This window comes from Peromyscus maniculatus, chromosome 6 (assembly GCF_049852395.1).
Source record: "Peromyscus maniculatus bairdii isolate BWxNUB_F1_BW_parent chromosome 6, HU_Pman_BW_mat_3.1, whole genome shotgun sequence".
NCBI classification, from domain to species: Eukaryota; Metazoa; Chordata; class Mammalia; order Rodentia; family Cricetidae; genus Peromyscus; species Peromyscus maniculatus.
The window spans coordinates 64,601,865-64,616,225 of NC_134857.1; the positions used below are offsets into that span (position 1 = coordinate 64,601,865).

Below are 14,361 nucleotides of genomic sequence, written 5' to 3' on the forward strand. Positions count from 1 at the left end.
TTACCTTCTTTCCATAAAATAGCACATATTGAGGTATGGGGGCAGGGGTGAAGACTTCAACATAGAATTGGGGGAGAACAGTTTAACTCATTAGATTCACACCCCCCCCCCCATTGTGAGCAGAGTTATAGCAGAGGATGGAGGGGAGGGAATCCACTGCAGATGAGCAGGGGAGGCGCTGTGGGTGCAAACAGTGAGAAAGAGGATCAGAAAATACAAGAGGATTTTATTAAATTTCAGTCATACACACACACACACACACACACACACACATCAGCTTGTCTGACCGTATCTTCATTTAACACCACCCGGGGAACTTTTATTGTTATTTTTTTCCTTAAGTGTTTCTATTCTATATGAATCCATCATGCATCAGGTATTACCTGGGCACAGGCTCGAAGTGCCAATGGCTGCCATGAACACGGCCACAAATACGGGCATGACGACAACCTTCCAGTTCACGTCTGTGTATCTAGCCCTGGTGTCAAGCCCTGATGGTTAACACCTGCCCCTTTCTGTCTAGACTCCTCCCCTCCCACACCTCCCTCGGTCACAGTGCCAAAGCCCCTGGGTCCTTGCAGCGAGACTGATGCCATGTGTAATCTTTGGATCACCTTCAACACTCTCCACAAAGCTTTGAAAAAGCTTGGAACACAACAAACACGCAGGAGATGGAATTCAGCTCTGGTCTTCGTCTCGTTTAAGACTTTACATTTTATGTGGCTGTGCTGAAGAGTGAAGCCAGGGCCTTGTGCGCACTGGGCAGGTGCCCTACCGCGAGGTACAGCCCCGCTCTGCTCACACAGCTTTTCATCTGCGATGGGAAAGGAGCAGGACATACTGCATCACCCCGTCTGGTCTCCACGCCCTCCCCCGGCTCAAGCAACCCCCCTTCCTTCCTCCACCTTCGGAGCAGCTGGGACTCAGACAGGTGCTGCTGTGCCCAGCTCTCCCACCTTACTTCCTACTCCCAAACAAGGCTTATGTAGTCCTTGATCTTCAATCCGTCTCCCAACAGCCACTCTTGGAAGGTTAGTGACTTAAATAGGCCTTCGCGGGGACTCTCTGGTATTTGATTTATGACCAGAGGAGTGGAATTCTTCTGGGAATCAGTGATGAAGGTTGTGAATTGGTGAGGGAAAGTTCTGGGGACCCTGGGATGAACTAACTAGCATTACAAGGGCATGTCAAGTTCAAGGTCAACCGTTCCATGGTGGATCAGCTGCCTGACACCACTGCTCGGTGACTGGGACCTGCTTCTTCATAGACTGCTTTAATTTCACTTTTTATGTCTATACCTGCCTAGGAGCTAAAATGTCAGATTACCTGAAGGATGTGTGCATGAGACAGCTGGGAAGAGCCTGTTCCTCCGCCACAGGGGTGGCCAGTGTTAGCTGAGCACACAGGTTATGTACACCACCTTGGCACAGAGGGAGCCAAAACTGTTTCCTGTAACAAGGTCTCAGATGGCTAATGGGCGTGAGGGTCAAAACACACAGTTAAGCTTCTGTAAGCCTCTCTATGAAGGAGGCATTGGAATTGTTCTGAGGACTCAAGGGAAGTGTGTGTGTGTGTGTGTGTGTGTGTGTGTGTGTGTGTGTGTGTGTGTGTGTTTGCACACTGGAAATTGAACCCAGGGCCTTGAGTGTTTGGAGCAAGTGCCCTACTACCGAATGAAACTCCCACCTGTCCATTTCCTGGGAAGTGAGAAAGCCTTCATGGAGGAGGAAGGGAGAGTTCTAGTGCTTAAAGGAGGCATGTGTTGGAAAGCTGAAGGACAAGCCAGGTGATTAGTGACACCAGATATTGCTCAGGTTGTCAAGACCACTGACTTTTTTAGCACTAGTTTTTGACCCTCGCTTCCTCCCGTACCACCTGATGAAATTATATTTTCTAAAACCTCCTTCGATTTTAGCTCATGCCCCTTTTGTGACGGTGGTTCCTCCTGAGCCTGCTGTGGTCCTTCTTCTCTTTCCTGAGTCTAAATTCTACCCTTCCCTGATTATAAAGTGTGATTGGCCTTGGATGACAATGTCTTGGGAACACACACACGCACACACACACACACACACACACACACACACACACACACACACACACACACAGTGTCCTGACAGCATTTCTCCACCTTATTATGATGCACATACAACCCATCTCCTTCATTATTTTATGTGCTCCTTCAGAGGTCTGTGCCTGTCTAGTGTCTGTGTGCACATGTATGTTCTCGTGTGAATGGAAACCATAGGTCAGTCTCAGGTGTCTTTCTTGGTCATGCCAGCCCTAGACTGAGAGCAACCAGTGACAGGGAACTAGCAACTAAAACTTGTGACCCCGTGACCCAAAATAAGGCTTTCTTACTTAAGAGTCTGTTTACTGCGGGTATTTCTCACAGTGACGGACAGCTGACTGACACAGCTCAGAGCAATCTCAGCTTGAGCTCTGTCAGCAACTCCATCTGCAGCCAGCCTGGGGCTGTATCCGGGCTTCCCAGTCAGGGGCTGGGAAAGTACATTGCTTGGAACGAGAAAGCAAGAAGAACCCAACTCAAGTTCCCTTTTAGTTAACAGAAGACACAGTATCTACCAGCCGGGGTCTGGATACTACAATCATTATGTGAGGGCACCAGAGAGATGCTCCATGGGTAGCATCAGAGCAAATAGCCCTGTTTGAAAGAAAGTGGTCAGGTGGGGGTGGGGGGCTCCCAAGCAGAAACACCCAATGCAGCAACAAATAAGACAGGAGCCGCAGTGGTTTTAGTCTCCAGTTACCACACACGCTCTTCTCCTTGCCAGCTCCCTCCTCCCCAGACTGACTGGATTTTTCACACTTTAAAAGGAAGGGAATAAGAAAGATAAGTTTACACCCATGTAGCAGGGAAGATACGCAGTGACAACTTTCAAAGAAGGACTCAGAGTCCTCCTGCATTACCTCTTGCCCCTAGCACAGAGGGTGGGGCTGAGGACACAGCTGGACATGGTTGCTACAGAAACAGGTTTACAAGTAGCCTTGGAGACTACAGGCACTGAGATATCTTTCTGACCCCATCACTTCGGTTCCTAGAGGATGGGGGTTGCTGGTCACCAAGCCCTGCTACTTACCCTGAGCTACTACTGACTTCAGATCCTGTCACTATCAGTAGCTGGTCCTTCCCCAAGGACCCTGCACTCAAAGGCCACACCCAGAAGCTTGGGACAGCACCAGAGTCTGTGTGCAGCTCAAAGACCATGGTTGGTGCAGCCTCCCCGTAGGAAAGGAGGCTCCCACCAGAGACCAGTATTCTCAGAACCCATATGGAAGGCAGGGGCGCCTACCCTGGCCCCATCCCCCTGCTTTCCCCCAGCGTCAGTGACAGCTCAGACAATGGCATCCTTGGTTTATTGCAAGTGCTAAGTGTGGGAAGACAGCTGCTTTTTAATGTCTTGTCACTATCTGTCCTTGTCACATATCCAACACAGCTTCTGGGACTTCTAGGGTCACTGCTGCCTTATAGGGGTCTTTCCATTTTCTGTTGGTAATGTACCAGCAGTAATTAATATTTATGTTATGCCCCCAGTGTGCCCACAACACAGAAAGGATCCAGAGACACGACAGCTATCCAAGTTGAGGGTGGATTGAAAGGACTCTCAGCCCTAAGAAAATGCCGATGGCTGCTATTTCTTGTTCAAAACACAGTCACAAGAAAAGAACTATGTCCAGGGAAGAGCCTGTGCTCTAGGCCTCAGGGAGAACCCTAAAGCTCACAGCTCATTCTGCTCCCTTGATTCCAGGGAAAGAACCTGGAGGTCAGTGATACATCAAAAGAACTTGGCTTTACTGGGTACTCTGGAAATTCATTAGTGCCCAGCTGCCTGGAAAGCATTTGGGCACCACAGCAGAAGAGAACATTGCAGACTTCACAGGACTTTAGGAGCAGGCAGAGGCCACCCATCTGTACTTGACTTGAAGCCACTTGTCCATCACCACATCCACAGCTTTAGACAAAGACAGCTTTAGCTTTAGTGAAACATCTGCCATTACTGCGTGCTACTACAAGTGCTCCTTGGGAGTGACTACGGTCCTTGCTTGCCTGCCTCACTATGAATGAAAAGTTATGGTAGATATGGATGGGCAGGAAAAGTCAGTGTATGCTGTGCTCCCCTCCAGTGCTGTGCTCCACCTCCAGTGCTATGCTCCCCCTCCAGTGCTGTCCTCCACCCCAGTGCTGTCCCCACCTCCAGTGGTGTCCTCCACCTCCAGTGCTGTCCCCACCTCCAGTGCTGTGCTCCCCCTCCAGTGCTGTCCCCCACCTCCAGTGCTGTGCTCCCCTCCAGTGCTGTCCTACACCTGCAGCATCAGTGCTGTGCTCCCCCTCCAGTGCTGTGCTCCCCCTCCAGTGCTGTGCTCCCCTCCAGTGCTGTGCTCCCCTTCCAATGCTGTGCTCCCTCTCCAGTGCTGTGCTCCCTCTCCAGTGCTGACCCCACCCCCAGTGCTGACCCCACCCCCAGTGCTGACCCCACCCCCAGTGCTGACCCCACCTCCAGTGCTGTGCTCCACCTCCAGTGCTGTGCTCCCCCTCCAGTGCTGTGCTCCCCCTCCAGTGCTGTCCCCCACCTCCAGTGCTGTCCCCCACCTCCAGTGCTGTCCCCACCTCCAGTGCTGTCCCCCACCTCCAGTGCTGTGCTCCCCCTCCAGTGCTGTGCTCCCCTCCAGTGCTGTGCTCCCCCTCCAGTGCTGTCCCCACCTCCAGTGCTGACCCCACCCCCAGTGCTGTCCCCCACCTCCAGTGCTGTCCCCCACCTCCAGTGCTGTGCTCCCCCTCCAGTGCTGTGCTCCCCTCCAGTGCTGTGCTCCCCCTCCAGTGCTGTCCCCACCTCCAGTGCTGACCCCACCCCCAATGCTGTCCCCCACCTCCAGTGCTGTCCTCCCCCTCCAGTGCTGTCCTCCCCCTCCAGTGCTGTCCTCCCCCTCCAGTGCTGTCCTCCCCCTCCAGTGCTGTCCTCCCCCTCCAGTGCTGTGCTCCATCTCCAGTGCTGTGCTCCACCTCCAGTGCTGTCCTTCCCCTCCAGTGCTGTCCCCCACCTCCAGTGCTGTTCCCCACCTCCAGTGCTGTTCCCCACCTCCAGTGCTGTCCCCCACCTCCAGTGCTGTCCCCCACCTCCAGCATCAATGTGTGCATGTTGGTGGGGGGCAGGTGCAGTCTGGGGACACTCTCAAGCAAGACTTCCATATTTAAAACTGAATCAGTGATGGACGGATGTTACAACCAGGCGTAGCTGGCACAACCATGCACATTATACTGTCTTAGGAAGCACGCCGGTGGCCTTTATGACACACGGTTCTGAGCTAATTAACAGCTTCAAAGTTCAGTTTAGATCTAGGTTTAGTGGAACAGGGTGGCCTAGCATGCAGGACACCCTGTGTGATGCCCCCAGCACAATACGAGGAAACAGAACAGAAAACTCTCCATCTCTCTCTTCTGGGAAGAGGGGGAGAGGTAAGAGGGAAGGCTTCCCGTAAGTGTCTGTCCTTGGAGATTCTCCGGCAGGCTATCTGCTCTATCAAAGGTCAACACTGGCAACTGCCCCCGTGGGAGTAGCAGGATTACAGACAGGCTTACAGACTCCAAGGTCTTCCACACACCTGCAGAGAATAAACATCATTCTTGCAGAATGACACCTGCTCCCGCCAGCGTGTGTGTGATGTCTGCGATGGCCTTTGGAGGCCCTGCGGTTTCTAGAGTCAACAGTCTGAGGGGTTGGCTGCAGGCTGTAGTGTATGCTGATCCCTCATCTCAACCCTACAAGCTCAGTGCTGCTGGGAATTGCAGTGGAGAGTGGGAAAACCCTCCTGGCACTCAGAGCCCTTGAAAGGCCGGGCAGGGCAGGAGGTGAGGTAAGAGATGTGTTCCCAGAGAGTGGCTTGGGGTGAAAGGATGCCTGGGGCTCCTGGGGAGCACTGCTGTGCTTTCTGTCCTTGTTTGGTGGGTGCCTTTACTGTCCCTGGATGATGAAACGGTGCTTACCGAGTATGCATACTTGTCTGAAGGTTAAAGCAGGCAGCAAGCTATGAAGTCCAAGGACTACGAATACAATCCGAATTGTGACTTCCCCTTGCTCCGTTATGACCACCCCAGGAGCAAAAAGGTCACCAAGCTGTCTGTTCCTTAGATGGCTACCAGTTTTCTTGATCCCACTGTATTAGACCCTTGGTTTGGGGGCCTCCATTTTCTTAGGGGTTTCTACAGAAAGAGCCCTGTAAAGAAATGACTTCTCTTGTCAGTCTTAGGGGGAGTTGAGGCTGGGTTTTCTAAAGGGCCGCTTTTCTGGGATGTGGGTGTGGCCTTTACTTCTCATCCTCTGTCCGAGATTGGCTTTTAGCTCCCAACCTGGCCTGGCAGGACCAGGCTTCTGTACTCAGAGACTATTTCAACCTATTCTATGTGGGAAACCTCTGGAAATATCCAGAAAGTTCCATCAAAATGGGAGTGTGCTTCATGGAGGAAGGTGCAGGAATGACTCAAAGTCAAGTATTCTGGAGGTGTCTGTGTTTCCTGTCCTCCCCATCCCCAAATTATCCCAGGAGGTAGACACTGTGATGGCCACTTTTGGATGAGGAAAGTGAGGGGATTGGAGGGGGGGAGGGACTTTCCCAGGACACCTCGGCATTGGTCGAAACTGGAGACCTGAAATTAAGTTCAGCTGCTTGAGGTATAAGCTAGCTCCATTATATCTACCCATGGACCAAGAGTTAGAGAGGACTTGGGAGACATTGTCTCGTGGGGAGACCAGATCATAATGGCCCGAGGGACACACTTCATACAGAGTCACCTGCTGGCCAGCATGGTGTAGAAATGAGAATATAACGTTGCATTGCTGACTCACTCGTTCCTTTTCCCAGAATTTTCAATTAAGCCTGGCAGGGGAGGGGCACTCCGAAAACTTAGTCTATGGTTAGGCCTCTTGCTGAGTGCTGGTAGCTGGGAAATAAATGAGTTTATCCGAGATTTGCCGTATTCTGAGCACTATACATCAAACTCTTTACACATGGACACATTTAAGCCTCTCAATGGTCCAGTCAGAAACTTTAGAAAAGTAGATTACTCGCCCAATATTACACAAAACAGCAAAGGTATGAGTTGACCTGGATGTATCTAAATCAAAGCTCTTGCTCTTAGCCTCATGCTCTGGAGTTTCTGCCTTGGCCTTGGGCTTCTGGGGTCACCCCCACCAATGTGGCAGGGCTGGGTCCCAACTACCTCTCCTTAGCTGGCCCTTTTTAGGACTAGCCACATGCTGCAGATTTGGGAACTGGGACACAGAAACAGTATGCAACTTGTACAAATATGTGTGAGAGATGACCTGAAGTGTAAATCCTCGCAAAGGTGTGATACTGAGGGTTAGAATGAGAAGTGTGTGTGTGTGTGTGTGTGTGTGTGTGTGTGTGTGTGTTCTTGTCCCTGTTTCTTGGCAAGCAGTTCTTGAAGCCACTAAGATGTACAACATGAAAAGGTATCTCTGTGTGCTCATGGGGCATATAAAGGCTGAGGTCTTCCCAGAAGCCTCAGGAAGGGGTCTGATTGTTAGGGGAATGAGCCACACTCCTGCTGCAGCACCAATACCAACCTCCAGGAGGCACAAAGGTTCTGGCAGTTGACTCAGTTTCCAGGGGCAGTATCTAACTAATCAGGCCTATATAATGAAGTCTCCATAAAACAAAACAAACCCAGCAATAACAAAAGCCATGATACATCTGCCGAACAGGTGGAGGTGCTGGGGGGACCCCCTCCCTATCCCACCTCTACCCCCTGCAGCTCTTTATCTGACTGATTGTGTTCTCCATTATATCCTTTACAATAGGCCAGCAGACACTAAAGCCTGTCCCTGGGTTCTGCAAACCTTTCTTTAACAACTCACCGAACTTGAGGGTAAGAGCCATAGAACTTCCAAGTTATAGCACAAAGTTAGACACAGTTATATGCTAGTCACCACACCTCCCAGGTTGCTGGGACCTCTGATTTACAGCTGATGGCCTGTAGCACAAAGAACACCCCAGGGCTTGCAGTTAGCCCCTGGGGTGAGGCAGTCTTTGGGGACTGTGCTTTCAGAAACGCAAAGATATCCAGTCAGATGGGAGTGTGGGAATACAGTGCCCCCAAAGACTGAGTTTGCTGTGGGGCGGGAGGTTTTGTCCTGGCCCTACCCCACCCTGGGCAGTCTCAAGTTCATCTTCAGAGTCAATTCTTTCTTTACTAGCTTATTCCAAAGAGCAACTTAGCCCTCCCTCTCTCTCCTGGGCTCTCACTCAGACCACGCACTCAGGAGCCCTGGCCTTGCTTGCAAACTGCTTTGTGTTTTCATACAATGGACTAAACATTGTGCTGCTTTGCGTCCAGCTTACTTGAAAACTGACTTTTGCCTTCCGATCTAATTCTATCGGGTGCCACAAAAGCATTACACTTCTAAAGGCGCTGTATCCAGGTAACGTTTGAAACCTGGGCATGGGAGAAGCCAGGGATTTAGAAAGCACAGCAAGGACATCAGGGACTCACCGACCTCCCTTCTACAGCTTATCAGACTCCTGGCCATACCAAAGACACCGACTTCACCAGGCTCCTCAGAAAGGCAAGGACACAGTGTCTGATCAAAGCTGCCAGGGATGCTTCTTTCGCTCAGCAGGAGGCGGGGGTGAGGTTGGGGGATGGTCCTAACACGCTTTCTAGGGGGAAGGGGGTTTAGGGTGCCCTGCAACCCATCACTTTCATGCCGTCATAGCTCTGTGCTGGGACAGGTGTCTACCGCCAAATGGGCTAAGATGAAGAAACCAGACAGCCCCGGAAACCAGAACCAGGAACCAGAAAGCACAGCGGCATGGCCGCCCAAGCCCGGTCAGATTCCCCCCCCCCCTCACATTGTCCTCTGAACCATCATCACAGGGGGTGGGGGTGGGGCAACAGGGGGCCCACTCCCACCCACAGCCTTTTCACTCCAGTAATCAAGAACAAACTCTCTATTCGCCTGGGGCTCTTCCTTATTCCAAGTACCCTTTGAGCACTTTTATGGGGCAGTTAAACTTTACAGCAGCCGGCTGGCTCACAACCGTTCCCACATTTCTGAATGGATCTGTTTATGACAAATCCACTGTGCCTTCCCTTTGAAAATACTAAAAGATATTAACTCTTTCTAAAGGGGTCAGCCGAGGTGCGCAGGCTCCAGAATTCCCCACTGTGGCAGCGTCAGGCTGTGAACAGCTGCATTGGACCAGTGAAAGGCTGAGTCCCGGGAGCATGTGGGGGGGAAATGTCTCCTGCTCAGCCTCGGTGATGCTGCTCCGGTGCCAGATCTGCCTTTTCCTCCCCCTAGTTCTGGGCTTTCTCGCCTTCCTCACCTGGGTGGACCAGGCTCATAGAAACTTTCTGGGAAGGTCTCGGAGGACTAGTCTTTTCCTCTGTCTTTGCAGACAAGAACTGAAAACCGGTGACACCAAGCTAGCAACTCAGTCACAGCTTGTCTCCCTCCCTGCCCAAGATTAACCAGCCAGCCCAGAGAAAGACTCATCACAAAGGGGGAAGTTCTTACCTGGCTTCCATAACGGCCACTCCTGGGCATCAGAGACCGGCCCAGCCTCCTCAGCACTAGGGACTCTGGCTCCCTTTTGCCCTCAGACAAATGAGCCCATTATAGTCATCAGACTGTCAGTTAAAGGGTGGCCCTTAGGAAAAAAAAAATATATAAACAGCCTGTCAGCTCAGGCCAAGGGGAGGGAGGGGCTGTGGTATCAGGGGACAATGGGAGCCAATGATCAGCCACTTTGAGCTCTGTTTGCCTAAGATATTGTGTTTCACCCTGAAGCAGGGGAGACAGGGAGTAAGGAACCCTGAACAGGAAGGGCAGTGCCTTTGTTTAAAGTTGAGTTTCTCTTTCCTTCTGACCTTTAACAACTGTCTTCATAGGGGTAATCCCCTCAAGTATGGCACAAGCGTGAATCCTACTGCGGAAACCCAGACGCTATTCCTGACCTCAGAATGCAGGTTGCAGAGGGGCCCCAAGTGAATGCTTCTCCCCACAAGTCAATGCTTCTCCCTCCGAGTGAATGCTTCTCCCTCCAAGTGAATGCTTCTCCCTCCAAGTGAATGCTTCTCCCCACAAGTCAATGCTTCTCCCTCCAAGCCAATGCTTCTCCCCACAAGTCAATGCTTCTCCCTCCAAATCAATGCTTCTCCCTCCAATCCACCCACCTGCTACAACGCCTTCCACTCTCCCCATTCTCAGTGCCCAAAACGACAGCTCTGTGTCCGATTCATGATACACTGGTTTTTCCAAGTACCCAGAAGAAAGCTTTAGCTATAAGCACTACCTAGGCATGCAGTCCACATCCACACTGATTGGGCTGCCACGGTTAGGGTGGGGGGTGGGGCGGAACAAGATCTCCCTTATCTCTCAGCACCCATCTATCAGCTCAGTGGGAGGTTGGACCCAGTGGTGGAGAGCATCTTGGATGTACTAACTCTCCAGAGGGACAGGATCAAGCTCTGGATGACATGAAGCCTGCACAGCCTTACTGTGTGTTGCAGAAGGTTCTCGCGTGTGCCTTAGAGACGTGTTTCCCCGCAGAGGCTGAGGGCTGCTGGCAGCTCACTGTGCCAGGAGTCTCTGACCTTGTAGTTCTCTAAGGTCAGGGCTGGCAGAACCCAGAGGAGCTCAGGACTTAGACTGGCCCTGTCTTCAGCTGCCTTGCATGTGGCCACAGGGAAGGCCACTTCACTTCTTGTCAGACCCTGTATGGGTTGGTTGTTAAGAGGATCTCTCTTTCACAGGGATGTCTGGGTGGGTTCCTCAACCTCAAATACAGGTCTCCTTCAAGGAAGGAGACGGAGCTCTGTGTGGAGCTCCTGGATTCTGAGGGGACACCAGCAGACACATGCATGGGAGAGGAAAGGATTTGGTGGAGGTTACGTCTCTCGTCCAGTCCAGGAACAAAGCTCATCAGCGTGGACCACTCCCAGAGACGGCTCCCTCCTCTTCCACTGTACGGTGCAAATCCACCTGTTCTGGACCTCCCCTATGCTTGGATGAATACTGAACATCTCCGGTGGCCTCCAGCACAGATGTACCTACCATTCCTCTGCTTGACCCAAAGACAAGGGCAGGTGAGGCAGCCTGGGCTCCTCTCATTGAAACCGAGGTTTCCTAGCACCTTCAAGTAATGGCTGCCCCCCCATCCTGGCACAGTCCTCTGCTGTTTGGCCCTGACTCGTGGACTTTGGTGATCAAGGAAGGCCCTCGTTCTAGAGGAAGAGATCAGGGAGTTCTAGTGAATCATTGATAAACCCGGCAGTTTCCGAGCAAGCCTCCCGGGCAAGCGCCACGTCAGGTCTGCTGTGTTAGTTTTCTTATTGCTGTGACGAGGTACTAGACAGAAATGACGTGAGGAAGTTTTTTGTTTGCCTCAGGGTCTCAGAAGAGTCGGCCCACAGTTACTTGGCCCCACGGACTATGACAGAACATCGAGGTGACAGGAACATAAGGCTACTCACCTCCTGGTATATGGGAAGCACCAAGAGAGGAAGGGACCAGAGAATGGATATAACCTTCAAAGTTCTGACCCTAGCCAGGTCCATTCTCCCCAACTCAACACATAAACCTGTGACAGGTACCTCATATCCAAATCTTAATTCCTGCGCAGCTCTTTACCCTGGTAAATGAGCTGATGGTCTGTTTTTATTGCCGATTCAACACAACCAAGAATTGCCTTGGAAGAGGAAGTCTCAACTGTCTGGATCAGACTGGCCGGCAGCCATGTCTGTGAGGAATTGTCTTGATGGCTAACTGATGTGGGAAGGCTTAGCTCACTGTGGACTGTGCCACCCCTGGGGCCTGAGCTGTGTAAGGCTGGCTGAGCTTGCCTCCATGGACAGGAGTCAGTAAGCGACATTCCACCATGATTTCTGCTCCAGGTTTCTGCCTTGAGTTCCTGCTCCGACTTCCCTCCGATGGACTGTGACCTGGAAGCTTACGATGAAATGAACCCTTTCCTCACCAAAGTTAGAGGATTCTGCTCATGGTGTTTATTTTAGTGAAGCACACTATCAGGCTGAGGATCGAGGGAGGTGAAAGGACAGGCCCACACATTAACCTTTGATGTCTCATTATGTTTCCCAGGGGAGGCAAGAAGACCTTGTGGGCAGGAACTCGAGAGCTGAAATGGCCTAGGCCTAATCCATCCAGCAGGCTCTGCCCTTCAGCTCCAGCACACACTCTCTCTCTCTCTCTCTCTCTCTCTCTCTCTCTCTCTCTGTGTGTGTGTGTGTGTGTGTGTGTGTGTGGTTGTGTGTGTGTACACGTGTTGGGGTAGGGGTGGGGCAATGACTGGATGCTCTTTCCAGTAATTCAGACCTAGCTGCAGTCGGTGCTCAGACCTCCCTGGGGCCGTCTAGTGCAGTATAGAGCACATGAGACATAGACAGCGTTGTATAATTATCACTTCTGGTCTGGAGCATCATTATCACTGTAACACAAAGCCCTGAATCCATACGTGCTAGCACCACCAGGCTTCTCTTCAGTCCCTTCCCACCCAGGCTTCCTAGCTGCCAAGCTGAGTTCTATTTCTAATGCTTCTTTCTCCTTCCTCCTTCTTCCCTCCCTTCCTTCCTTCCTCCTTCCTCCCTTTTTCCTTCCTTCCTACTTCCTTCCTTCTATCCTTTCTTCCTTCCCTCTTCCTTCTCTTTCCCTTCCTTCCTCCCTCCCTCCCTCCCTCCCCCCTTCCTCCCCCTAATGTTATGACCTTCATATATTAAAGGCAAACTAGGTTCTTTGCAGAAGGTCATCTGTACCTTAAAGTCAAAAGTCATGAGCGTCAGCTGGTGTTGGGAAGGGGTTCTAGAGGGGTTTTCTTTAGCTATGAATTAACACAAAATCCCGAGTAGATTAGAAAGGATAATTTTTTAGGGTTATTATCTTTACAATAAGCATCAAGTGAGCCAGCGTCAGGAAACTGAAACAGGAAATTACCTGAGAATAGGGAGGAAGAGGTGACATTGAACACCTAGAGAAGACTTCTCAGGGCATTTCAGCAAGAAAACAACTTTGGAGGCTGGGCGTGTGGCTAAGTGTAAGGTCTTTGTGTGAGATCCCACACTCCAGCCCTAGTACCACCAAATAAGCAGAGAAAGAGAGAGAAGAAGGAGGAGGAGGAGGGAGGGAGGGGGGAGGGAGGAAGGGAGGAAGGAGGGAGGGAGAACTCTGAGCACTAAGATTGTGAGAAAGCCTGTTTCTTTCCCGGCCATCACAGCCTTTTGGCACTGGCCTACTGCTGTTGGGTGGTGGTGGCACACGCCTTTAATCCCAGCACTCGGGAGGCAGAGCCAGGCGGATCTCTGTGAGTTCGAGGCCAGCCTGGGCTACCAAGTGAGTCCCAGGAAAGGTGCAAAGCTACACAGAGAAACCCTGTCTTGAAAAACCAAAAAAAAAAAAAAAAGTAAAACACAGAATAATTACAGAGGCAGAGCTGTCTGTGCCCCGTGAAAATTGTGTGTGTGAGTATGTGCGGGCGGCATCTCTATTTTCTAAATCTCAAGCCATTCGATTATGTAATTCAGAAAACCACCCTTTGAAGACACTCACCAGCCAATTAAAATTTTGCCCTTGATCCAAAAAACTTGTGCCTTAGTTCCCCAACTCTCCGGTGACCTGAGTCTCAGCTGCCTGTGGGCAGAGATTCCCAACCCTGCCACAGCCGAAGCCCAGTCAACTTCTGGAGCCCAGCCTCCCCTAGTGGCTTACTTTCTTTTAAAGATTTTGGGGACCATGCTGGGGACAGAACCCAAGACCTTACTGGCCAGTACTCTACCATCGAGATGGTTTTTGTTTTTTTCCCCTTCATTCTCCTTTTTTAAGCTGAGGATTGAATCCAAATCCTCAGCTTAATGTGCATTTTTTCACACAGACATTACATTTTACTTTTAAATAAATAAAAATAAATAAGATATTTAAATGATGCTGTCCTAGTCTGTTTTGGTTGTAATAATACAATGCCATCAATTTAGGAGGTAATAAACAACATGAATTTCTTTCTTTTTGCTGTTGTTGTTTTTGAAGACATGGTTTTTCTGTGTGGTCCTGGCTGTCCTGGAACTCACTATGTAGATCAAGCTGGCCTTGAACTCAAAAAGATCCTCCTGCCTCTGTCTCCCAAGTGCTGGGATTAAAGGTGTGCATCACCATGCCCAGCTCAACATGAATTTCTTCTGCTTTAGGAAGCTGGTTCTGGCAGGTTCCATGACTGCTGGGAGCTGCTTTAACTGACAGCTTTCTTCTTGTGACTTCACGTGGCAGAAGAGCAAAGGGGATCTTGGGTATTTTTAAAGTCATGTATGGACATGTGTGT

The 14,361-nt window shown here is 50.9% G+C and overlaps 1 protein-coding gene across 4 annotated transcripts in view; it reads right to left on the reverse strand.

The window, feature by feature from the left end:
- Nucleotides 1–14,361, reverse strand: part of Trim2 (tripartite motif containing 2) — a 155,795-nt gene that overhangs the window by 105,353 nt on the left and 36,081 nt on the right. The window contains exon 1 of one of the 4 annotated variants that reach the window (XM_076574320.1): nucleotides 9,555–9,697. The exons of the other annotated variants lie outside the window; for them this stretch is intronic. Within the exon in view, the coding sequence (XP_076430435.1) occupies nucleotides 9,555–9,584 (30 nt within the window). The 5' untranslated portion in view covers nucleotides 9,585–9,697. Of the gene's footprint in view, nucleotides 1–9,554; nucleotides 9,698–14,361 lie in introns of those variants that run through there. 4 annotated transcript variants of the gene reach the window in all.